Source organism: Neltuma alba, unplaced genomic scaffold, assembly GCF_004799145.2.
Source record: "Neltuma alba isolate B1F8T4 unplaced genomic scaffold, ASM479914v2 tig00010740_pilon, whole genome shotgun sequence".
NCBI classification, from domain to species: domain Eukaryota; kingdom Viridiplantae; phylum Streptophyta; class Magnoliopsida; order Fabales; family Fabaceae; genus Neltuma; species Neltuma alba.
The window spans coordinates 437233-463740 of record NW_021635567.1 but is presented as its reverse complement, the minus strand read 5'-3'; the positions used below and the strand labels follow the sequence as shown (position 1 = coordinate 463740).

The window sequence follows — 26508 nt, the reverse complement described above, 5'->3', positions numbered from 1 at the left end:
ACCGGTCTAAGGTGATGTAAGTGGTTGTCTCTGGATTTACTGAAAACCAGAATATCATCAAAATAGACAACCACGAACTTTCCTAGATAAGGCTGCAATATATGCGTCATCACTCGCATGAATGTTCTCGGGGCGTTCGTTAAGTCGAATAGCACAACGAGCCACTCATACAGTCCATCTTGCATCTTGAACGTGGTCTTCCACTCATCTCCTGGTTTGATTCAAATCTGATGGTAACCACTACGAAGATTGAGCTTGGAGAACCATTTAGATCCAGACACCAAATCAAGCATGTCTTCTAACCTAGGGATCAGGAACCGGTACTTGACGGTTATCTTATTGATGGCTCAACTGTCAACACACATTCTCTATAAGCCGTCTTTCTTCAGAGTCAAAAGGGCAGGGACAGTGCAAGGACTGAGGCTATGCTGGATGTAGCCCTTCTCAAGCAAGCCGTTAACTTGTTGATTGAGCTCTTCTCGATCTTTAGGGTTCATCCTATAATGTGGAAGATTGGGGAGCTGTGATCCTGGAACCAAATCAATTACATGTTGGATGTTCCTCATGGGTGGCAAGTCAGGAGGTAACTCCTTGGGTGCAACATCCTTAAACTCGTCCAAGAGTTGGGTCACCTCTTTTGGAAAATTGTCAGGTGTTGGTCCAGAAGGAGAAACGACCTTGGAAACGACAGCAAGGATGACATCAACCTCCCTACTTTCTTCGATGAACTGCTTCTCTGTCAGGAGGTGAGGTTAATGGGCTTAGAGGTGGATCCTTTCGTAGGGGCAGGACCTTTTGCTTTATACTCAGGCTTCGCAGGACGGAGTAAGATGGTCTTGCCCTCATGCTTGAAGATGTGGTTATTTGCTCAGCCTTGGATAGTGACATCATGGTCATATAGCCATGGGCGTCCTAAAAGAATGTGAGACACATCCATGGGGATCACGACACACAAGACATCTTCCTCGTAGTCGCCCAAATAGAGTGGGACACGACACTGCTGGGTGATAAGCAACGAAGTGTTGTCGACCCATGCAACACAGAAAGGCTTAGCAATTGGTTCCGTCTTGACTCCAAGACGAGCGACACCTCGAGTAGAGATCACGTTTCTTTCGCGTCCACTGTCAATAACCAACTTGCATGGCTTGTCACCGCACTTCTCAAAGGTGTGAAAGATGTTGTTTTGTTTCCAGGAGTCATTTGGTGTTGGGACAGTTAAGAGACATCGCATCACTCCAAGATAGCCCAATGGCACTTCATCACAATTAAACTCTTCGTCTACATCAAAAGGAATATCAACAGGGTCAACGACTACATCTGGCATGCTCTCGAGTAGTGCATCATCTTGAGATTCGATAAGCAACGCACATTGCGGGCACCTTAAAGCGATGTGTCCCTTGGAGTGACGCTTGAAACACTCTATCGATGAGCTACCCGCGTGAACGTTTGAGGCTGATGACTCTCTTGGTCTTGAAGCACTTGGCCCTGAAAGTTGATGACTTACCCGTTGATTGGCCAAGGTAGCAGAGCTGCGAGCAGGACGAGACTCTAAACCGGAGAAGTTAGGACGCTTGAAGGAGGGATATTTAGGCAAAGAGTCAACCTCGATAGCCTTATGATATGCTTTCTCTAAATTGTAGGGGCGATTTACTCTAAGCTCCCTCTGTATGTCATCCCTAAGGTCGCTGATGAATCTTTCGATAATGACAAAACTCGGCTCATTTAAGTCGTTACAGATCAGAAGGTCATCATATCGAGAGACGTAGTCAGCTGCTGACAAGGTTCCCTGTTTGAGGTTATTCAATTGGTTGAAAAGTGTGCTCAAGTGGCTGACCGGTACGTACTTTTCCTTAAGCTTCAGCTTCATCTCCTCCCAAATCATGACGGGAGGTTGCCCTAAGCGTTTGAGGTTCGCTTGGACATGCTTCTAATACTTCTGTGCAGATCCGACGAGCTTCATCTTGGTAAAGCAGACGCGCTGCATGTCACTCATATTGTACCACTCGAAGTATTTGTCCATGGTGGCTAATCAATTGAGGAAGGCATTCGCATCTAATCGATTATCAAAGTCAGGTGCCTTAACCTTAACCCTCTTCATCGCATCATCATTGTAGTCTTGTCGAGGGTTGTCTCGGTATCGCTTAGGTGGCGACGGGTCTCCTCCATATTTGGGGCGAGCTGTGTACCCTCCATTGGTACGTCAATTCCCAAGTTGAGATTCATAACGATTCTCTGTACCTTGTTCATCCCATGGGTCTTTCTCTTCCTCGAGGAGTTGGGGAAAGGCCTATGGGTTACGCAGACCTATAGAAAGCTGGGAGCCTTTAGTGTGAGATGGTTCAACGGTGTCAAGCTTGGTGTGTGCTTGAGTGGTCTCAGGGGCATTTCTAAGAATTCCTTCTACACCCTTACTAAAGACTTGCCTATCAATTCTTAGGAGAGAATCTCTAATTTCCTGCTGGGAGGTCCTAAGCTCTTGATTAGCTATCTTAAGCTCCTGAGTAGTGGCTCTAAGCTCTTGACACTGGGAGTTATATTCTTGCTTAATCACAGCCAAGGATTCCTTAAGGCATTTGGTGAGTTCATTTAGTTTTAGTTGAAAGGTCTGAAGTCTCTAGTCCATTTGGGATTGAAGGGAGCTAACAGGGGGTTCTAAGGATTGAAGTGCTTGGTCTAAGGTGTCTTGTCTATTTTCAATATCACGAAAAGTCATGCAATAGATAGGCGAAAGCTAACAATAAATAATGAAGCAAGCAAAGAAGCTACTAATAAAATGAAAATAAATTTTTTTTTTTCCTTTTTTTTTTTTCCTTTTTTTTAAATAAAATAATAATCAAGAATAAATAACAAAAAATATATATACAGGCAGCAGTGGTACCCAGTAAGAACAACATCCCAAAGTAATAAAAGTAACCTTTAGTATGCTAAAAAGTCACAGTAATTAATTAGAGGGTCGATTGGGCCTTACCGGCGTAGCTTTACGACACCATACCCCAATGCTCCTGGGTGACTGCTCTTAGTGTTGGGAGGGTCGGTGGTGGAAGAAATGGTGCGAAACGGGGTCAAAACAATGAAAAACCTGATCTGGGCGAACTGGCTCTGTGGCGACGTGTGGGCTCACGCGCAGAGGGAAGAGGCGGCACGTGGAGGCGCGCGAGGTTTTAGTTGGCCGTGAAATTCAAGGAACAGGTTGTGTTCCTCGAGGCGGACCTAATGGTGGTGGTGTCACGCTGATCGGATGCCGAACGAGTGAGATCTGGGCCTCCGAAGTGACACCTATGGTGACTTTGCGCAGGAGAGGAGTTTGCATCGTGCGGGGGTGATTTCTGATAGTTCTTGGCAATGGATCACCGGGGTTTGGATGGTTTGTTGCTGGAGTAAGGACCAGTGGTGATGGAATGGATAGCGGAGTTATGATGTGGTTGAACAGAGGTGCAGGATGGTGGTGAGCGACGGTTGTGGAGTTTCTTGAACTATAAGGGCACGTTTGGATGTTAGGAATTGAAAGAAATTAATCACACAGGGATCACAACCAGGCTCTGATGCCAAAATTAATGTAAAACAAAAAATAGAAAAGAGAAGAGAAGGAGATCAGAGAAGAATATTAGAGAGAAAGGGAGAGCAAAGACGAGAAAGGGAATGGAAGAAAACTATCTAATACGTCAAAAGCCAAGTCTGCTTACACGATAGAAACCTAGGGTACTTATAACCTAATTTCAAATAAAATAATTAAAATGAAAAATCAATAAATGGGTTAGTGGGTAGTTAACAAAATAAATAACTAACAAAAAAATTAATTAATTAAATCTGCATCATAATGACAGTTTGACATTTTTCTTTCATTTCACCCATAAAATGATAGATTAATTAGAAGAGAATATTATGGTCAATGCAAATGTTATGATAAATATGCCATTTTCTCATGATAATAATTTTTTATTATCATATAAAATATAGAAACTTCAAATATCAGATGTCAAGATATCTATGATCGTTTTTTTAAAACAAATGAAATGATAGTCTAATATCGCTACCTAGTTCCAAAACTTCACTTGAATTGTTTATTTTGAAATATATTTTAAAAAGGAAAAACAAAATGAAAGGCCAAAAACCTAAAATGAAATTAAATAACGATTTCATGAGGAGCTAGTGCTCCAAGGACTGCCTTCTGTATGTAAGATATATCTCCTATATTTATTATTTTCTCCCCTAACTACCCCCAACTAATACTCCCTCAACAATATGGTGGGTTCTTTTACAACAATCACTTAAGTCAAAGACTGTCCTAAATAAGCATGTTTCAATAAAAACATGTCATATTTATTGTAATTAATTTATTTAATCTAATCAAATTAGTTAAATAAGTCATACATTATAAGGAACTGAGGAGTATATTGTGTTGGCACAAATAGGAGGTGGGAAAGAGGCATCCTTACAAGATTTCCTGTGATATGTTTGAGATTATATTGATCCATAAGTTGAACATTAATGTCCGATGAAGAAGAGGATGAAACTAGGACCACAAGGAGGGACCAGAAGATAAGCACTTGCATGAGTTATGCTTAATTCCATCCACGAGTACTAGGAAAAATGTTGTATTTCATATGACAACAAATTCAAAATCTCAGTGTTTGATGGAGTAAAGAACACAATATGAACCCTCTTCATACACCAAAAATTAAAAATGCACTTTGTTGTGCCATTCCAAAAAACTCTGTTGGAAGTTCTAGTTCATGAATTTGACCTCATCAACACTGGCCTTGAAGGGGTGATTGCTTGAAATGGAGTGAATTACAAGATTTTTTTAATTTTAGAGGGATTTATAAGATGGTGTAAGGTTAAGACGTCGAGACCGATGCATGCTTATTCTCTAAATATAAAAGTCTGGCCTGAAAGAATCCTATACGTTATAAATCCACATTATTATATACAATATCAATTTTTTATTTTTAAATGTTAATTTTTAAAATTAACAGGATTCTACCTAAAACAGTTAAGGTGATAATCTATCAATAAAATATTCACGAATATGCACTAGCACTACACTTAGAGCAAAAATGCTCATGAAAATTTCACAACGGCACAAAAATGTTAAGGGATGACCAATTATTTAAGCAAAAATTCGTACTCTTTAATGGCGGCCCTGCATCCATCGATGTCCTAAAAGTTAACAAATGTTTGCTTAAATTAATTGTCGTGATATTTTTGCATCATTTTGAAATCTTCATAAGTATTTTTGCACCCATATATACATTATGAAGTCATGTGTGCATTTTGAATACTTTAGGGTAAACTCAGCTTGCACCTTACCCTTCTATAAAAATCTTTAAATTTGGTGGCAAATTTGAAAATCACCCCCAAAAAAACTCATTTTTAGAGTGCAACCAACATACTCATAATTTGTATTATTATTTGACGCAAAAGTTCACATTTTTTGGGCCCAACCCCCTTATTAAGAAGCTTCAACTAGTCAAGTAAAATTTATTCCCTCTTTTATAATCTTTTCTTTCAATCCTGAATCATTTCCATTAATAGTAATCAGTCTACACCGAACCACTAATGAAGTTGGAATCAAGATTCTAAAATATAGAATAAATTATTCAAGAACTAGGCCACTATCTTCATTTTTCACGCAACAATGTCCAGCATGTTTTAAGGTTTTAATTCATATTTAACGAAGTAACTTAGCGAAAAGAGATCATGTTGTGTTAGCGATTCAAGTTTCTATTATCTACAAATTACTTTACAATGAAATTGTTAAATGTAGCTGACCTTTCCTATGTCAAGAATAGACCTTTAACAAAGCATAACAAACGTGCAGCACGTGTACAATAGAAATATCTTTCTAGAATTTCGAGTTGTAATTATGAATTCGAGACCTCCAAGCTCAAAACCTCATTGGAAATATAGTAGCTCTTTTATTTCCGTAAAGGGTGGTATGGAAAACCAGTAAGTCACCTCAAAATGTCGTTCTCGGGGTTGATAGATTGGTGCAGGCAATAATACTGGATATTTTAGATCAGACTTTTCATCAAAGCGGCAGAGCTTTCCTCGGTGTATATATAGTTGCCAAAAATAGAATCCCTTAATCTGACGCCATGAAATTAAACACGAAAAATTCTGACAAGATTCCTTGTTCCTATCCTCTCTCTCTCTCTCTCTCTGCACTCTCTCCACTTTCTATTATATACAACTTTCAGTCTTTAATATAAGACCTAGTTTGATTTTCAATTTAGTTTTAAATATAAGACCTCACTTTACTTCATCTCTCATGTTCATCTATTTTTTTTCTAAAATAATTCTTATAATAGTTATACATGTTAAATATTCCATCAAATCGTAGTTTTGACTAATACACGTGATTAGCAAGAATATTTTAAGAAAGACAACATCTATTTATTACAAATAATTAACTTAACGAACTTCATTAATTTACTTAGATTGATCAATTAGCTCTTATATTAGGGATGGATAGCATTATCTTACTATTTGATTTCTTTTCAGCAGAAAAATTAGAAGCCACGGGCGCATTAATGGGCGTCGCAATATGTTCCAACATATAGTGTTTAACTCGACACCAGCACATTAATTAGGATCATGAATCGTGTTTTAACCCAGAATCGGTGTGGACTTTCAGTTCACCTACATATGACGTGCTGCTGCATATGTTCTACGTGCTTCTACCAACCAAACCAAACCTCATTTGTTCTTTAAACTACCACCACTAATGAATTATACATGTGGCCCAGCCATGATGTGTCATAAAGAAAATAGTGACGGCGGATGATATTTTCCTCACGATCCCTCACTAACATTATATAAAGCCCTGTGAAACCACGTTACATTCACTTGGGTGATCCATTTGTTCTATCTATCTATACTTCCCACACAATAGTTATAATAACCATGGCAGCCAGCGATTCTGATCCTCCTATTCTGCCCCTCCTTTGGGATGAAGACAATGAAGGCCTATCCCAGGAGTGTCGGGACCTAATTGCAACCTTACCCGCTGAACCAGATTGGTTTACGCAGAAACTCTACCAATATAAGGGTCTCTGGCTCTTCAAGAGGATAGTGCAAGCAGTTCTCAATTGTCAACACCACTTCCAAGGCCGTGACTCAGATGTCCTCCTTATCACCTCACCAAAGTCTGGCACCACTTGGCTCAAAGCACTCACTTTTGCTATTATCAATCGCAAGAGTCATGACCCGAACCCGACCCGAATATCCTCTACTCACCCCCTCCTCACTGCCAATCCACATATTTTGGTACGCACCTTGGAGATAAGCCTCTACAATGGGCACGCCGAGCCTGATCTGAGCTTATTCTCATCGCCAAGGCTTTTTGCGAGTCATCTACCATATGTTTTGTTGCCGGAGTCCATTAAGTCATCGAGACGTAAGAAAGTGTACTTGTGTAGAAATCCTAAGGACATATTCATCTCTTACTGGCATTTCATGAACACGCTGAGACGAGAAATCCAAGAGAACAACATGATGGAAAACTTTTTCAAGCAATTTTGCAGAGGAGTGAACCTTTATGGGCCATTTTGGGATCACATGCTGGGGTACTACAAGAAAAGTTTGGAGGATCCAAATAAAATAATGTTTTTTGAAATATGAGGACATGAAAGGCGAGCCTGATCAGGTATTAAAGGACCTTGCGAGGTTTATAGGCTATGGTTTTTCCAAGGAGGAAGAGGATAACGATATTGTGGGTGATATATTAAGGCTTTGTAATTTTGAGAATTTGAGAGATTTGGAAGCAAATAAAAGTGGAAAAATGCCACATGGAATAGAAAAGAAGGCTTATTTTAGACGTGGAGAAGTTGGAGATTGGAAGAATTTTCTCAAGTTTGATGAGGTGGAACAATTTGATGTTATTATTCAAGAGAAGTTGGGGAAACATGGCTTGAAGTTCTAGATCCATGCAGATCATTGTAACATCTGGTTTGTCAAGAATAACAAGGTCCATGCACAAATTTTTGAATACTAATAATCTCATTAGATACTAACATTTGAAAATATCTAATTTAGATCAATGAGATAAACTTTTTTATTATTATTGTTTTGCAGGTGAATGTCTAAGTGTTCTCTCTCAAGAATTATTGTTGCGTACGTTCCGCACAAAGAATAGTTTTAGCTTCTGCAGGGTACAAATTTTTCTAAACTTTGAAGCTTCAGGTGACTTCCTTTTCAATTGATATTTATGGAGGGATCTTGATGAGGCGTGAAACAGTGAACATGAAGAAGTGGCGGTAAAATAATGATCACTAGCGCTTCGATCGGTCCAGATGATAGAGCTTTTGATTGGTTATGTTCTGATAATGATATGGAAGAACTACGTTTCTTAGTTATGATGCAGAAGTTTTGTAAGTTTGATCAGAGTTTAATGTATACTGTTGTGTGGCTTTTCTTCAAGTGTTGTGTGATGTCCAAATTGTATACATAAACACCCACAAAATGAGGATTACAACAAGCAACAAAAACAAATCGTATACACAAAAACCCACCAAATGATACAGATCAAGCTTTTGTATCGAAAACCCACCAAATTAATTAGACAAGGAGAGAGAGTAGAGCTAGTTGAGGACTCATGCATTGAGAACTGAGGACAAAGGAAGGAGAGATTGGAGACAGCAAACACCAAGCAGAAAAGAAGATGAGCACCGAACACTGAGAATGGAGAGTGAGGGGACGGTGAACAGGAGGGCGAAGCATCGGCAAGTACTCAAGCCTTTCAATGGCCGTCAAGCAAGCGGAAAAGAGAAGTCCTGCAAGGGTCCTGATCTTTCAAAATAGAGAACAAGAAATGCAACAACAATCAGAAAATATCTTAAAATTGTTTTGTGTTTTTAATTTTGAAAAACAAATCGCTTTTTTTTTAAAAAAACACAATTAAAATAAGTTTCCAAAAATGTTTTTATTTTTTATTTTTAAAACAAAAAACTTTTTTCAAAATAGGTAAACAAACATACCCTAAATACTGTAATTAGAAAGAGTTAGATAATTAATTCATAAAAGTTAAGCAAGTTAGTTAAATTATTTCTTAATAAAAAATATGTGTTGGTTCCCTAAAATACTATTCAATTTAAGTCTTTACGTTGAAAATGTGCATAATCCATAAGATTAATCTATATGGAGGACAAATTATTAGTACAAAAGACTTTTTAAAAAGTTAAAACTTATATCAAGTTCTTTATATTCATTATGTCAAGTTCTTTAATCATACATCAACATGTATCTTTTTTTGTTTTATGTAGATTTATAATTAAATGCTAATATTTCAAAAATAAGATGCTTAGTCATATGTGATTAGAGAACTTGATATAATGAATATAAGTAACTTGATATAAGTATTGTCCTTTTAAAATAGCTAGGGTAGTTCTATTGTTAACCAAATTCTTGGCGCAACACATAAATATTTGAGACCTCCAGGTTAAAATCGCATTATTATTGGAAAATGATAAATATTTTTCATTTCTGTCAACGGTGGTATGGAAAATTGGTTTAATCATCTATCAAAATGTTTTTCCCGTGGTTGATAGATTGGTAACGACATGTGGGGTAATGCAGGCAATAATACTGGCATTTTATATTAGACTTTAATAAATCAAATTAGGGGCAATTATGCTTTGTTATGGTTGCCAGCAATTGTTTAACAACAATAATATAATGCAATCTTGAATGGACACGAAGATATCATGATTTTGAAAAGAGGACAAAAAAAAAAATTCAATTTTACACGTGTAGAGTATCGTTCTTTCAAGGACTTGATACTGAACAAATTGATCATGAACTTTAAATTTTTCATTCGAGGTGAGCAAGAGAAATTTAAAATTAAAATTAAAGACTAAGAAATTTCTTAAGTTAACAATTAAAATATCAAGAACGACCTAGCTACTGATCCCTTATTTGCTACGTAAATCTTAAGATATCGTGATTTTGAAAAGAAGACAAAAACTCATCTCAATATTTGTGACACAAATCACAAGAAAACATAAAAGTTGAAAATGATGGTTTTTACAGCTCAATTCTCTTGTCTTGGCAGTTTGAACAACGATTTCTTGAGGCCGACCTGCAAGCCACATGCTTTCAGATGACAGGCACATTATGATTATTAAACATGTTCCTATCCTCTCATATTAAACCAGTAATAAGTTTTCTTGCAGATAGAAGACCAGCATTCTCTTCACTTGCGATTATATTGACGCTACTAATTGTTGATGGGCACCGCAAGTGTAGGTAGTAAAAATAGATAGTGGCAAATCAAGGTCAATCTTATAGAAGACCGAGTTAATTAGTAATTAGGTAATAAAAATCTTCTTTTCATCTAAGTTGAGAAAATCAAGATTGAATTTAAATTAAATGAAATAAAATTGAAATCAAACAAAACAAGAGTTATCAAAATAACAAATGCAAATGTCAAAAAGAACAACCCAGAGTTACTTATCTATTATTTGTTTGTTAGATTATCTTAGTTCCACTGAATTAGTTATACTTAATTAGTTAATGTAGAGTTTTAATAGTTATAAATGCTTATCAGTCTACTTATAACTCTACCTCAGTTAACAAAATACAACGACCAACAGAGAAAAAAAACACCAAAAGACGAAACACTGCAGCACTGCAAGTTGGACCTCTAAGTGGCTGCTCATGAACTTAGAGATCCCTCTTGGTGTCATGAGCATTTGTGGAACTTTTTGGCACAAGCTCTGCGAGAACCTTGTGCAAGATCATGAGACTCGACTAGTAGAAAATGCCCTCCCTAGATGCTCTAGCATCCAAGAAACCACCAACATCTCTATTCCTGATATACTTCGCAAAGGATACATGATCATCATCAGAAAAACAATACTTGCGCTTTCTATTGACAAAGAGATAACCAGTAACCACATGGAGCAACAAACTTGTCTCGTTTTAAATTGAAGCAAGAGAGATCTGTTCGTTGGCGTTTCCTTGTTCCATGAAAATACGAAGATTTAATATGAGACGAGCAGTTAAGTCCAACAGAGCTAGAATGGGCTAAAATAGTATCAGAAAAAACAAAAGTAGGAGAGGAATTGGGTAAACCATCACACAAGTTAGGTTGAGAGTCTTGAGATCCCGAGATATCATGAAGGCCAGCTTGAAAACCACCTTCGGCTTGGATCGAAGAATTGAAGTGAGAAATAGTCGGTGTGGCTAAGGAGCTCAAGTCATCAACTTTTTGATTCAAAGATGAAGCAGGATTGAGTGAACAAGCATCTTAGGTTGCAGATGAAGGGGCAGTCCAAGCAGTTGGAGGAGAGGATTCATTTGAAGCAATGCAGTTGGCCCAAGCCCAGGGTAACGATTGATAAGAACAAGGGTCCACTGAAAGAAATCAGCCATTAATGTAACTAACGGAGAGTTGGGTTTAGTAGAAGAGACTAGTTCCTCATAACATTGCGAACCAATGCTTGAATCCTCATTGAGAGAGGTGCCCATATTTAGTGCCCGACAGTGTCTCGAATAAGATTACCTCTAATAGGAGGATACCTATACTATGCTTTAGCCCAAAAAAAAAAAGTCAGCCATTAATCTGCCTCACCGACTTCATACAATGCCGCCAAACAGTCACCACTGGCCACACTGCATACACCAACTTCGAAGATGTTCAAAGAGCACCGACGCTAGAACCGACGTACCTGAACAAAGCTAAAATGCGTACACAGAGGGAAGAGAGAGCTTTTCCGGCTGTGTAACTTGAGACGTAAGCCACTTTGCACCATTTTACATGAACGATCAAAACCCATTAATCCACCAAGCTGTTTACCAATCACTTCAGCAACTGCTTCCATATAATAGTCAAGAGGATGGAGATAGGTGTATCAGGCTACCAATGATATACTGCCACTAGCAAGCCCTCGAGAAGCCAATTGTCAATGGATACAGAAATATTCTATACTTGGGAAAATGGCAACATATTTTCTCTTTCTTTTTCATTTCTTCTTCTTCATAGGCTTCTTCGTTGGCCGAGAGATGAACTAGAGGGGTCCTCAACTTCATCTCTATAGTTTGTAATATGCCACGGCAGAATATGAACACTATAGTTTGTGAGGGTGGACTCAATAAAATTAGGTGACTTACGGTCTGATGAGATTATTTTATTAAATATTGTATACCACAGCTGAATACATGGGATTATATTAAGGAAACCATTACCAACTTATATTTGTTAATGTTACATCATTAATCTTATTAATTGTAGATGTATTATGTAGAACGTTGGACATAGACTTCATGCAATAACTGTTATTTATCTTAATTTTTTCAATATCAGATTTAATGGTCATGAAATTTGTCATGCAATAGTTTTTATGGTCTTTGGGTGAAAAGGCCATGCAAAGTATGGTTGTGCTTGTGAGGAACAATGAAGGACTAACCACTCTAAATTACCAACAAACATAAAGGACTCTTGCTGATTTAGTAAATCTGTGTCCTACTGATTTTATCATTATATTGAGTAATGTCAAGGTGCGGTCATCATTATCATTCATAATCTACCAATAGATGCGTGTTTTCAGGCAAGTTACCAAGTGTTATGGGCAACTTGTTTGGGTGCTCATCTTAAAGATGAGCTTCCAAAACTCGTTTTTGGATCATTCAGATCTAATCTAAATAGTCTAAATTTATCTTTATTATTAATCATTTTTATATAATAAAAATTATTTTTTAAAAAAAGTGATAATTAAGATATCATTTTTATTTTAGAATCTATACCATTAAAATAATTTTTATGCATTTTAGGACGTTACGGATACCAAGGTTGTGGAAGTGGTATTGTTCATTGTTTTTTTTCTTTTCCAAGTCATGTACGCTTTGAATTTTCAGATTGACTCCCATCTAGGCAATTGGTAATCATTTGATGGTTAGTGATGTCATGTTAGTGTTTCTGTACACTATTTGGAACATGGATTCGCAGTACTATATTTGAAGCATGTGGATTAGTATACATCTATTTGATGTGTTTTCTTCCCTGAATTATCCTTTATAATCATAACTGCCTTTGGATGGAAATCTCTTAATATGAGTTGACTTACCTAAAGTATCATTTTCTTTTCACCTTTTTTCTTTCAACCGTGAATTATTTCTGTCAACGGTAGTATTGGAAATTAATCATCCCAAAATGTCGTTCTAGTGGCAGGTAGATGGGTAGCTATATACATGTGGTGTAATGCATGCAATAATAATGGGCAGGTATTATATTATTCAGATCTGAAATGCATCAACCATATCTAAAGCTAAGGTAGCCGATCGAAAAAGAAGAGAACTAGAAAGATATTATTCAGATCGAAAAGCAAAGGTAGAGGAAGGTGAATAAGCTGATGGCAACAATCCAGATCGGGAATAAATCAACTAGATTTGAAATCCAAAGGCAACAAAACAGAGGTCCATGGCAGAATGGGTCGATGAAAGTCGATGGCAGAAGAAGTTGGAATCATAATCACTTGCTCAGATTTAAAGTCAACGGCAGAAGAGGCCGACAAAAGTCGATGGCGGCCTCATTAGTGCTTATTGTTGCTAAGACATCACCGTCCTCACTGCTACAGTACCGTCACCGTCCTCACAGTCGTTATACCTCGCCGTTACTATCCTTCACGTCGTTTTAACTCGCCATCGCCTTAAAAGAGGGAGAGGGAGGCGGTCGAGTAAGACGGTAAAGAGAGCGAAGGGTCGACATAACGCAGGAGGGCTAAAGCTGACAATTAGAAAAATGCATGAGGGTATAATGGCCCTAAAATCTCACTTCCGTGAAACCCGCATCAGTTCTATGCATATACCCAAGGAACCCACTTCTATCATTTTCTAGTGAAGTGAGTTCCACATGGAAGTGGATTCTAAGAAAGCAAACAACCAAATTTATGGATGTCACTTTCACTTGCAATTCTTCAGCCTCAGTTCCAGCATACCAAACGAGGCATTATGGAATTTGATTTTAAAAAGCTTTCTAAGCTAGTTACGCCCTGCTTTGATAAGGCCAAGAATTTCTAGTTGTCATCCAAATGATAGAGATGAAATTAGAAGATATAGTTTGCAAAAGGGTCCTTGTGAACTGAAAGATATTATAATTCTCTACAAACAAAATTTGAAATACCTTTCGTACATTTTATTTAGACTGGTATTCAAAATATGGCAATTAATTATTATACAGTCAAAAGGAAGATGTTGCTTATTGAGTAAGACGGCATAAGTTTCATCTGACAGTGCATTTTTAAAATTGGGAAGAATCGGTAAGCTTTCTATAAAGTTTGTGGAGTCCAAGAATCATATCCTATATCTTGTGACAATATAATGCTTTTAGAGAGAGACATTTTTTTATAATACTGCCCCCATTCCATAATATGAAAATTACTTTTATATTTAATTTGGTTTTAAATATAAGATTTTTAATTCATTTTTCTCTCATATTTGTCTATTTTTCTAAAGTAGCTCTCATAGTAGTTACACATATATATTAAAAATTCTATCAAATAGTAATTCTAATTAATATACATGATTATTAAGATATTTTGAGGAAGATAACACATATTTATAAAAAATAACTAGCTTAACAAAATTTTTTAATATACTCAAATTAGTCAACTGCCTCTTATATTAAGGACTAAAAGTAGTATTGAAAATGAAAAATACCAAAATACGAAAACTCCTAGGAAAACTTGGTAATGCTGTTATCAAAGAGAAGCTGGGAAAACATCGCTTGAACTTGATTTTAGTTCATTGTGATCTATACTTGAACACGTGCAATCTACTCAAAATTACAAGGTTCAAGAATTTTGTTTTGTTATCATTTTATATTGCCATATTAATTATGACTGTTCTCTAAACAATATAACGGTATTCTGCAGGGTCCGTGCATTATTCTGAATAAAAATTATAGGCAATGAATATATTAGAAGAGCCAACCCGAGATTATTACCAACCGATCAGTGGAAATGAAATCAATTGAAGAAAGAAAAGTAAGTCACGTGAAGTGTATGTGATAAACTCATATTTTTCATTAAATCCTTGGTCTAATTTTTGGGATTAAAATGGTAATTTTGTGATTAAAAGTTGTTTGTTTTATGGAAAATATATTTTAAAAAAATATTTCTGATCAGTTTTGGAAATGAATGACATTTTTGTTACTACCTCCGGTCCTAATTATAAGAGCCAGTTGACTAATTCGAAGAGATCAAGAAAGTAAGTTGAATTATGTATTTGTTCTAAATAGGTGTTGTTTTTCATAAAATATCCTTACTAATCAAGTGTATTAACTAGAACTATCATTGTTAGAAGGGCTACTTAAAAAAAATGTATAAATATGAGAGACAGTGGATTAGGGTCTTATATTTAGGATCAAAATAAAAGTTAAACATGTCTTATATTAAGGATCGGAGGTAGTAGTAATTTTGGATGAATGTGTCAGTTACTCTTCCGAGACTTTCATTGGATCAGGCTTGGGGCAAAGTATTAATGACCCGTAAACTCAGCCCAAAAGAATTTGATGAAGATGCTGGACGAAGCGCTGCGTTTTGATGAAGAACTGAAGGCGGAGATTCTGTTATTGACCGTTGGACTGGGGAAGAACTAATCGGTCAATGAGCTGGCAGAAGAGAAGAAGGACAAAAAGGGGAACTTCATTCTGACGCAGATGGTGTAGATCGCATCCTAATTACAAGAATTATGATGCTCGTCGAAGCTGGGTACACATTTTTACAAGGTCCACTAAATAAAATGCTATTTCTAATCCTTAATATAAGAGTATTTTCAGTTCTTGATGTAAAAGTTAGTTTACTAATTTGAATAGATTAAAAAAATTTATTAAGTTAGTTATTTGTAATAATTATTAAGTATTACCTTTTCTATAATACTCTTGCTAATTATGTGTATTAATTAAAACTATTATGTGTAGAAATCTTTAATATGTACAACTATTATAATGACTGTTTTAAAAAAATAGATAAACATGAGAAATAAAATAGAATGAAATTTTATGTTCAAATCAAATTAAAATCAAACTAATTTTTATATTATGGACCAAAAGTAGTATAATAGAGATAGACACTGCATTTGAAAAGTTTTACCTGAACCTTGCTGCTATCGATAGACTAGAGATGTTCCCGTGAACTTATGAGGATTTAAAGCCTCAAACCATATTTTCTTAGTTTCTACTCCCTCTTGTTCTTATTATAACAGATGATTATCCGAAACACATTAATAAAAAAAGTTGATTAAGATTAACTAGAAATAATAAATATGAAAAAAATGCAATTTATTTTCTAAAAACATCCTTGTGTATAGAAAATGTGGGTGTGTGAGAGAATTAGTGGAAAAAGATGTGAGAGAGAATGTATGAGGATAAATGATAAAAGAGACACGTAATTAATTGAAGGTAAATATGAAAAAAGTGCATTAAATGTCTAAACATCTCTAAAATTTCTTTTATAAAAAGTAACATACCCATTTAAAAAAGTGTCTCTTATGAATAAGAATGGGGGATTACTGAGCAGTATCATCAAGTCACTTCATAATGTCTAATTTGAGAAATTTTCTCATGTCTCCGAATTCTTAATGTCTATAGTTACCTGGTGGGCTTGGGGTTGATGGGCTCATTGATTCATTTTGAATTGGATGCAACATTATATTGTTCAAATTAAAGGGCCCAACTTCTGCTTTCCCTTTCTTTAAAATAATTTTAATTGCAATTACCACCTCCCATGTGTGTTCATTTAAATCTAGTAACTATGAGAAGAAGCAAGCTAAGCCATGTAGTACATTGTATATAGGTGCAGCGTCTCAAATTTTTTCTTGGCTTATTTTGTGAGTTTTAAGACATTTTTATGACCTAAAAATCATGACTATTTGGTTCAATTTAGTGCTAATGACATATTAACAATTATGTGCTTAATTGCTATTAATTGATGATAGTTATGTTATTTTTAATTTCTAAATACTTTTGTCCATGAAATTATATAATATTATATTTAGTTGAATTATTTTTCAGGTGATAATTAGGAATTTGGCCACGTTAAATTACTTTTGTGCCAGGGAGGAAAAGATTTTTCAGTAGAACCAAAATTCCATGGGCTTTTCATTCTACATGGGGTTGCAATTCTTTTCCATTTTACCTGTGCTTATCTCCAAACACTTTTTTAGCTAACCGTGTCAACTATTCTTGGAACCAAACATGGCCTAAGCTCTACTCTTTCCTCTCTGTTCCACCTATTCGGCCATGGTTGGAGCTTCGGATCTGTGGTTGGCTTCTGTGAAGTTGGCTAGGCATGCTAAATCCCTACAATCCTCTGGGAAATGATGGCTTTAACTTGGGTCTTCAAGGGGGAGTAGTTTATTTCTGCTTTTCCATTTTCTTATTCCTTCATCGTATTTATCATTCCTAAGTCTTAAGCTAAGCTATGACGATTTATATTTATCTGGAGACTGGCTGGAGCTTTTGAATGTTTAATTAGCATTTACTACAAGGAAAAAAAAACTAACTTTCCATGATGCCTTTCGTTAGCAATTCTTAAAAATCACCTCTGAAACTTGATTTTCAACAATAATAACTAAAATCACTACTAAAGTTGTACTTTTAGTAACAACTTCAAAGTAAACATTCATCGGCAACTCTGAAAAGTCAATACTGGCTTGAAAAAGCAAAGAACTAATAAAAAAACCACTTTATTTCGACATAATTTCTCCCTTATCATCATAATTAATAAACCATATATTGAAGGGCCAATATCAATCCTATTCCATCATTGAGTGGCCCAATAGGTTAATTTTTAGGATTATATTAGCATGGGCTAATAATTTTAATCTAGATCATCTAAATTAATTTTGGATGGTCAAGATTCAATTTAATTTTTTTATGTTTTTTAATCATTTTTCATTTTAATAGATATAAGATTTAAGATAAAAATAATTTTATAACTAACTATTCTTAAAAAAATAAAATAAAATTTATCATTGAAAAATTAAAAATTTTAGATTTTAAATTTCAACTGTCAAATCAAATCATGATTGTTTTAGATATGAACAAAATGATTAGCAGACGATGCTGTCTATAATAAGAATTTAATGAGCACCTGGACAGGTACCACATTGGTTGATTTTTTTTTTTTTTCTTTAAGCCACCCCCACTAATGAATTGTGTGGCCTTCTCGTAGTGTGGCTTCACGCCATGTTTTTAAAGAAAATAATGAAAAGAAGCCAGCCATAGAGTTCAAGATGAGTACGTACAATGTCTCAACTTTTTTTTTCTGATTACAGCTATCTTCTTATTTAAAGTAAATTTATTTAAGATACTGTCTCAGATTTTTTTTTGGTAGGTACAAGTATTCTCTTACAGAAAATAATACTGTTTGAGGCATTATTGAATACTACATATATAGAATTGAGAGACTTTCTATTCAAAGTGAGAAGCCCAACCTTTAAAAAAAATTTAGAAAAAGAGTAAGAAGCTCAATTTCTGTACAGCCCCTTTTTTTTCTTTTAAATATTTAATTTTTTGACCAAACTTTTAAATGTTTACTGAAACAAATAACAAGCAATGTGTGTGTATTATTATCATGAGCCTCTAATTGAAATGGACACGTGCCTTGCTTGTTAATGTACTATCTACAATCCTTAACATAATTATTAAGACCCGATTGACTAATTTAGGAAGAATAAAAAAGTTAATAACTTACTTTATAATATTTATATATATTATTTTTATTCAAACTAATTTGCCTCACTTATACATTGATGTATAACCTAATAATTCAGATCATGTAACATATGTTATAATTAAGTAATTTAGTAACTTTTTTAATCTTTCTAAATTAATCAATTGGGTCTTCTATTAAAGATCGAATTAAGGATCGGATGCAGTAGCAATTTTGAAGGTAAAGTTTTCTCAATTAATTGTATTTTAAATTCAACATTTCACACAATCAAGACCCACAAAAATAAATTTTGTTCACATACCCGGGAAGAAGGTCAAATATTTTGGCAGAAATAATTTAATGAATCTTTCTCTATTCATTGTATCGTCTTGAATTCTTCCGCTCCACATGGTATAATTGAAATCACAAGCCAATTCCAACTGTGCTCCACAGCAAATAACACCGAATTAAAAAAGGAAACTACTTTCGGTACCTGAAGCTTCTCCCTTGTATATAAAATAAATCACATATTAATTGTTAATTGTAAGTTTCCTTAGTGGCAACGTCACCTACCAATTCGGAACCTCTTCTCTTCCTTTCTCATCCTCTTCCGTTCTTTTTCTTTTCTAACCGTTGGATTAATATTTTAATGGTTCAGATTTAAGTCTTTTAAAACTATTATTAAAATATTAAATTATAAAAATAAATAAATAATAAATTACAAAATATATTAAAATTTAATTTTAACGATTCGCAAGTGCATTAAATGTTTTTAAAAAATTTTTATAAATGATTTTTAAAAAATTAAAATCTAAACCATTGAAATATGTTAATCTAATGGTTAAAAAAAAAAAAAGAGGAGGGAAGAGGATAGGAAGGGAAAAGGAGAGGTTCTGAACTGGTCACCTACCACGCTTAGATGAGGTCCTAGACTTGGACATGACCTTGATATGTTTGTGTGCTTGCATGTGTTTGATTGTATAAAATTTAAAAAAAAAAATCAGATATTACCAATCAACTGTTGGTAGAAATGGTAAGTAATCTCACTCTTATAAGTAGTAGAACATAAGTTCAACTCTTGGAAAGCACATTTGTTGACAAGGCTTTAACCTTAATGTTTTCAGTTTGACAGAGATTAATCTCAAATTTAAAGTGAGTTGAAAATACTCTCATTTTGGTTGATTATCTTCTAGTTCTCTAAATTATATACCACCACTAATAAATTATATGACTTTTCTCTGAGTGTGACCCGTTCCTTCTGATATTTTTTTCTCCCTGTCACACATAAAGCCCTATAAAATCTCATTACCTTCACTTTCACGGATCAATTTTGCCATCCATACTTCCCACCCATACAATAGTTATAATAGCCATGGCAGCTGAAAAAGCTAGCGATTCCAATCTTCAAGTTCTGCCTTTCCTTTGGGATGAAGATGATGAAGGCCTATCCCAAGAGTGTCGGGACCTAATTGCAACCTTGCCTACTGAACCCGATTAGTTTATGCAGAAACTGTACCAATAGAAAGGGTTCTGGCTCTCCAAGAGGATAGTGCAAGTAGTTCTCAATTGTCAACACCATTTCCAAGCCCATGACTCTGATGTCCTCCTTGTCACCACCCAGGGGTGGCACTATTTGGCTCAAAGCACTCACTTTTGCTATTATCAATCGCAAGAGCCATGACCCGAACCTGACCCGCATATCCTCTACTCACCCTCTCCTCGCTGCCAACCCACATGCTTTGGTACCCTTCTTAGAGATGAGCCTATATTATGGGCACACAAAACCCGATCTCAGTTTATTCTCATCACCAAGGCTCTTTTCGACGCATCTAGCATATGTTTTGTTGCCAAAGTCCATTAAGTCGTCAAGATGTAAGATAGTGTTCTTGTGTAGAAATCCTAAGGATGTATTCATCTCTTACTGGCATTTCATGAACATGCTGAGACCAAAAATCCAAGAGAGCAAGACAATGGAAAACTTTTTCAAGCAATTTTGCAAAGGAGTGAACTTTTATGGGCCACTTTGGGATCAACTGTTGGGGTACTACAAGGGAAGTTTGGAGGATCCAAATAAAATAATGTTATTAATTAAAATGCGAGGACATGAAAGGCGAGCCTGATAGGGTGTTAAAGGACCTTGCTAGGTTTATTGGCTATGGTTTTTCTAAGGAGGAAGAGGACGATGATATTGTGGATGATATATGAAGACTTTGTAGTTTTGAGAATTTGAGAAATTTGGAAGTGAATAAAAGTGGAAAAACGCCACTCGGAACTGAAAAGAAGGCTTTTTTCAGATGTGGGGAAGTTGGAGATTGGAAGAATTTTCTCAAGTTTGATATGGCGGAACAATTTGATGTGATTATTCAAGAGAAGTTGGATAAACATGGCTTGAAGTTCTAGATCCTTGCACATCATTGGAAAATTTGGTTTATTGCGAATAACAAGGTTCAAGTACAAATTTTTAAATATTTATAATTACATTAGATACAAACGTTTGAAAATATCTAATTTAGATTAATCAAATAACCTTTTTTGTTTTTGTTGTTTTGCAGGTGAATGTCCAAGTGTTCTCTGTCGATCATTATTATTCCGTACGTTTCGCACAAAGAATAGTTTTAGCTTTTGCAAGGTACAAATGCTTCTAAACTTCGAAGGTTCAGCAAACCTCTTATGTTCAACTGATCTTTATGGAGGGATCTCGATGAGGCATGAAACAGTGAACAAGAAGAAGTGGCGATAGAATAATTATCACTAGTGCTTCGGTCCAGATGATGGAGCTTTTGATTGGTTATTTTCTGATATGATATGTAAGAACTACGTTTCTTAATTATGATGCAGAAGCTTCTTAGGTTTGATCAGAATTTACTGTATCCTCTTGTGTCGCTTTTCTTCAAGTATTGCGTGATGTCCAAATCGTATACACAAAAGCCCACTAAATGAGTGTTACAACAAGCAACAAAAACAAACCCTATACACAAAAACTCACTAAATGATACTCTTTTTGTTCTATGTATAAGTCAATTCTAGTATATTTCACACAAATTAAGAAAAGACCTTGAACTTCATTAAATCTTATTTAAAACTCAATAACATTTCAATTTTATCCCTATTTAATTTACATTATAGTGTCCCATGTAAACAAGTTAACACACATAAATGAAAGATAAAATTGTATATCCATATAAAAAGTTTATCTTAATGCTCTATAAACATGACTAAAAAATTTTCTCTTCCTGCCCTATAAATAAGACCAGAAGAGTACATATCTAGTTTAATATAAAAAACCCACTAAATTAATTAGACAAGGAGAGACTACAGGCTGAGGACTCATCGCTTGAGGACTGAGGAGGAAGGAAGGAGAGATTGGAAAGAGCAAGCACCACGTGGAGAAGAAGATGGCAAGTACTAAGCGGTGAAGACGGCGAGCACCAACTACTAACACCGGATAGTGAGGGGACGGCAAGCACGAGGGTGAAGCATTGGAGAGAACACAAGCCCTCCAATGACCATCAAGCAAGCAAAGAAGAAAAGGCGTGCAAGGGTCCTGATTTTTTAGAGATAGAAGCAAATGACTTTTTTTTTTTGCGTTTAAAAACACTTAACTATAAAAATAAGTTGCCAAAAATGTTTTTTATTTTTTAGAATAAAAGGCCGTTTTCAAAATAGGTAAACAAACAAGCCCCTAAATATTTTAATCAGTGAGAGTTAGATAACTAATTTACAAAAATTAAGAAAACTAGTCAAATCATTTGTTTAAAAAATAATGTGTGTTGCTTTCCTAAAATACTATTCCCTTTAATTATTTATATTGAAAATGTGTGTACGTAATCTATAAGATTAATTTATATGGAGAACAACTATTAGTACAAAAGAATTTTTAAAATGCGGTAGTTTTACTGTTACCCAAATTCATGGCACAACACATATAGTAAATATTTGAGACCTCCAAGTTAAAATCTCATTATTACTGGAAAACAAAAAATATTTTTCATTTCTGCCAAGGGTAGTATGGAGAATTAATTTAATTTTCCCGCGGTTGATGGATTGGTAGCTACGTGTGGGGTAATGCAGGCAATAATACTGATCATTTTAGACCAGACTTTAAATCAAATTATTAGGGTCAATAATGCTTTGCCATGGTTCCCAACAATTGTTTAACAACAATAATGCTTTCAGATGACAGGCACATTATAATTATAGAAATTAAAGTTCTCGTGTCTAGAAATTAAATTTATTATTACTATAATACTTACTAAATTAAAGTTGTAATGTGATGGTTTAATGTATTTAATATTACTTCATTATTACCATAAAAGTATTGAATGAAAAGTAAAAAAAAAAAAACATTTTATTAATTCATTGGTGCGAGCCTTTCCGGCCTTCACTTCCAACATGATTTCCAAGGGAAGAAGTGGACCTAAATGGACACAAGAGAAGTGGGGACATTCCTCTTATAATGTTCTAACATGAGATAAGCGGTGAAATCAAACTCACATCTCCCATTTAGATATGAGATTTTGTTTAGCTTAATAATTAGGGGTGGAAACAAGCCATGTTTGTATATATTTGATTTGATCTATCTTGGTCAGTTTTAAAAAAAAAAAAAGCAGGTCTAGGCATGTTTGGAGGCTCATTTAGCTTAACAGGTCATCCTTAAGCTCCCTGAGAAGTTTGTTAAGCCTATTAAGTCTGTTTGGGCCCGTTATAAATTTACAATTATAATAATATGGGAAAATTAGTTAATGCTACTATTGTGAATGTGCTCTTTTATTTTATTTTTTAATTTTAATGCCTAGTTAATGGCTTAATTGTTCATTGGATTTTGAAGTTTAGCTAACAAGAGAATATAAAGATATAATTTAAAATAATAACAAATGTGAGTGTAAAATTAACAATAAATTTTCTGCCTATTTATTTGCCTTAATTTTAATTTTTTTGGTACTTAAATGTAAAAAAAAAAAGTCTTATGCCAAATTTTAACATACAATTACAACTAGTTTTGAATAATATCCTTATTAATTGTAATTAAGATTTAAAATAGCACCTATGACACTAAAATTTAAATAAAAGAAAGACTTAAAAAAATAATTATTATGTAGGCTTTTTTAATCTTGGCTTTTTTTTTTTAAAAAAATATCACTATGTAATTTGAAGTTTTTTAAAATATAGGCTTTTTAACATATTTAAGGTCAGGTTCAGGCTGAATAATAAGCCTGTGATAGACTATAACTTATGCTCAGGCTGATATGCTACAAAACAGGCCTGACTTGTTTCTATCCTTACAAACAATGGTATAATTTTAAAAATATGTATGTATCTTATACATTGACATATTTGTTACTTTTGACTAAATTTAACTAGCAACTTTGAATTGCATTATCTTGATAGTTATTACTTATAAATAGATACAGAAGGAGTAGCTATCAAGTGATGACCATCAAATGTGAACAGTGAATATTAAAATTAGTCAGTTGTAACTTAACTCAGATTTTCAAAATATTTTTTAATTAAAAAAAATCATCCATTAGGAATTTTAATTTTGAATAATTGAAACTATATTTAGATGATGTAGATCTCATCTTAACTGTAAGCACTATGATGCTCATCACTATGCTGATCACCACCAAAATTGGTTCCACATATGCAAGGTTCACAAAATGAAATATAATATAAAAGAGAAGAAAAAGAAAAAGAGAGTTTAATGATGAAAAATAATTACTTGCACCCTTACTTCTGAGAAAGATAAAAAAGAGAGTTAGACAAGCTGCGCTTGAAAAGTTTTGCATGAACCTCGCTGCTTTCAGTAGACTAATGAACTTACAAGGATTTGAAGCCTCAAACCGGATTTTCTTGTTTCTACTGAGCAACATATATCATCAAGTCATTTTCATCACGTAACGTGAGAAAAGTTCTCCAATCCCCAGAGTCTCCATGTCTAAAGTAATCGTTACTCATTACCCCACATTGTTTTTTTTTTTTTTTAATAGCAGGAAGGAGCTTGCCGGTTCAAAGTAATTACAAGCCCAATTTGTTAAAAAAATGAAGGAAAAAAAGTGACAAGCCCAACTTTTGTGCACCCCTTTTTTTTAATTTAAATATTCACTTGAACAAGTAATGTGACCAATAAGAATTGGACCTAACAGAAAACATTAGCCGTTCATGTGACGAGCCAATGTTTAACTTTGTACTAAGAAAAATACCTATATTTGTACTAATAAGAATGCATCAATGCTTATCTTTAGCAAAATAATAATAAAAATAAGTAATTGAGAAAACTTTACCTTGCAAACTGCTACATTGACAAGCAAGCCACGTGTCCATTTCAGTTACAGGCTCACAATAATAATGAGTCGGGGCCAACATGAATAAGTGTGACCCCCACCACTAATAAAGTTTTCTCAGTCGTACGTCTTTCAATTATGTTTGAATTTGACGCGGATGGGTCTCCTTTTTTTCTTTTCATTCCATAAACTACCACCACCAAGATAGAGTATTATGGGGCTTTAATTTCTCTCATTGCGACCGGCCTCCATTCTGATATATATTTTCCTCTCTGTCATACATAAAATCTCATTACCTTCACTTTCATGAATAAAATTTTCCATCTACACTTCCCACATACACATTACAGTTACAATAATAATAACCATGGCAGCTGAAAAATCTGGTGATTCCAATCTCCCTACCGTTCTGCCCCTCCTTTGGGATGAAGATAACGAAGGCCTATCCCAAGAGTGTAAAGACCTGATTGCAACCTCACTCACTGAACCGTATTTGGCTGTGCGCAGACTCTACCAATGCCAAGGTTTCTGGTTCTCTAAGACAGTACTTCGAGCGCTCCTTAATTGTCAACGCCATTTTCAAGCCCATGACTCCGACATTTTCATTATCACCTCATCAAAGTGTGGCACCACTTGGCCCAAAGCCCTCACTTTTTCTATTCTTAGCCGCAAGGCCCATCATCCAAACCCGACCCGAACGTGCTCTTCTGCTACTCACCCTCTCCTATCTACCAACCCTCATGCTTTCGTGCAGACCTTGGAGACCACCCTCTGAACTGGGCAAACCAAGCCTGATCTGAGCTTGTTCTCATCATCACCAAGGGTTTTTACAACGCATCTACCATATGTTTTGTTGCCTTGGAGTCCATTAAGCTGTCAAGATGTAAAATAGTGTACTTGTGCAGAAATCCCAAGGACCAATTCATCTCTGCCTGACATTTTCTGAACATGATAAGACCAGAAATCCAAGGGAGCAACAAGATGGAAGATTTGGTCGAGTAGTGTTGCAGAGGAGTGAGCCCTCATGGGCCATTTTGGGATCAGAGAATCCGAATAAAATAATGTTTTTGAGATATGAGGACATGAAGGGCGAGCCTCATAGGGTATTAAAGGAGCTTGCTGGGTTCATAGGGTATGGTTTTTCTAAGGAGGAGGGCGATGACGATATTGTGGGCGTTATATTGAGACTATGTAGTTTTGAGAATTTGACCAATTTGAAAGTGAATAAACGCGAGAAAATGCCACATGGAATTGAAAATAAGGCTTATTTTAGACGTGGAGAAGTTGGAGATTGGAAGAATTTTCTTAAGTTCGATATGACGGAACGGCTTGACGCCATTATTCAAGAGAAGTTAGAGAAACATGGGTTGAAGTTCTAGATCCATCCGTGCAGACCATGGGAGCATTTTGCAGGTGAATGTCTAAAGAATGGTTTTAATTTTTACATGGACTCGGTGCTTCTAAACTTTAAATTTTTAGATGACTTCTTATGTTCAACTGATCTTTATGGAGGAACCTTGATGAGGCGTGAAACAATAGTGAACATGAAGAAGTATTGCGGTAACTGGATTATAGAG

The 26508-nt window shown here is 35.1% G+C and overlaps 1 protein-coding gene across 1 annotated transcript; it reads left to right on the top strand.

The window, feature by feature from the left end:
* Positions 1-6906: 6906 nt before the first annotated feature.
* LOC114758632 (cytosolic sulfotransferase 15-like) lies at positions 6907-7623 on the top strand. Its single transcript, XM_028947697.1, has one exon. It carries the CDS (start codon positions 6907-6909, stop codon positions 7621-7623), a length of 717 nt encoding a protein of 238 aa, XP_028803530.1.
* Positions 7624-26508: the final 18885 nt, after the last annotated feature.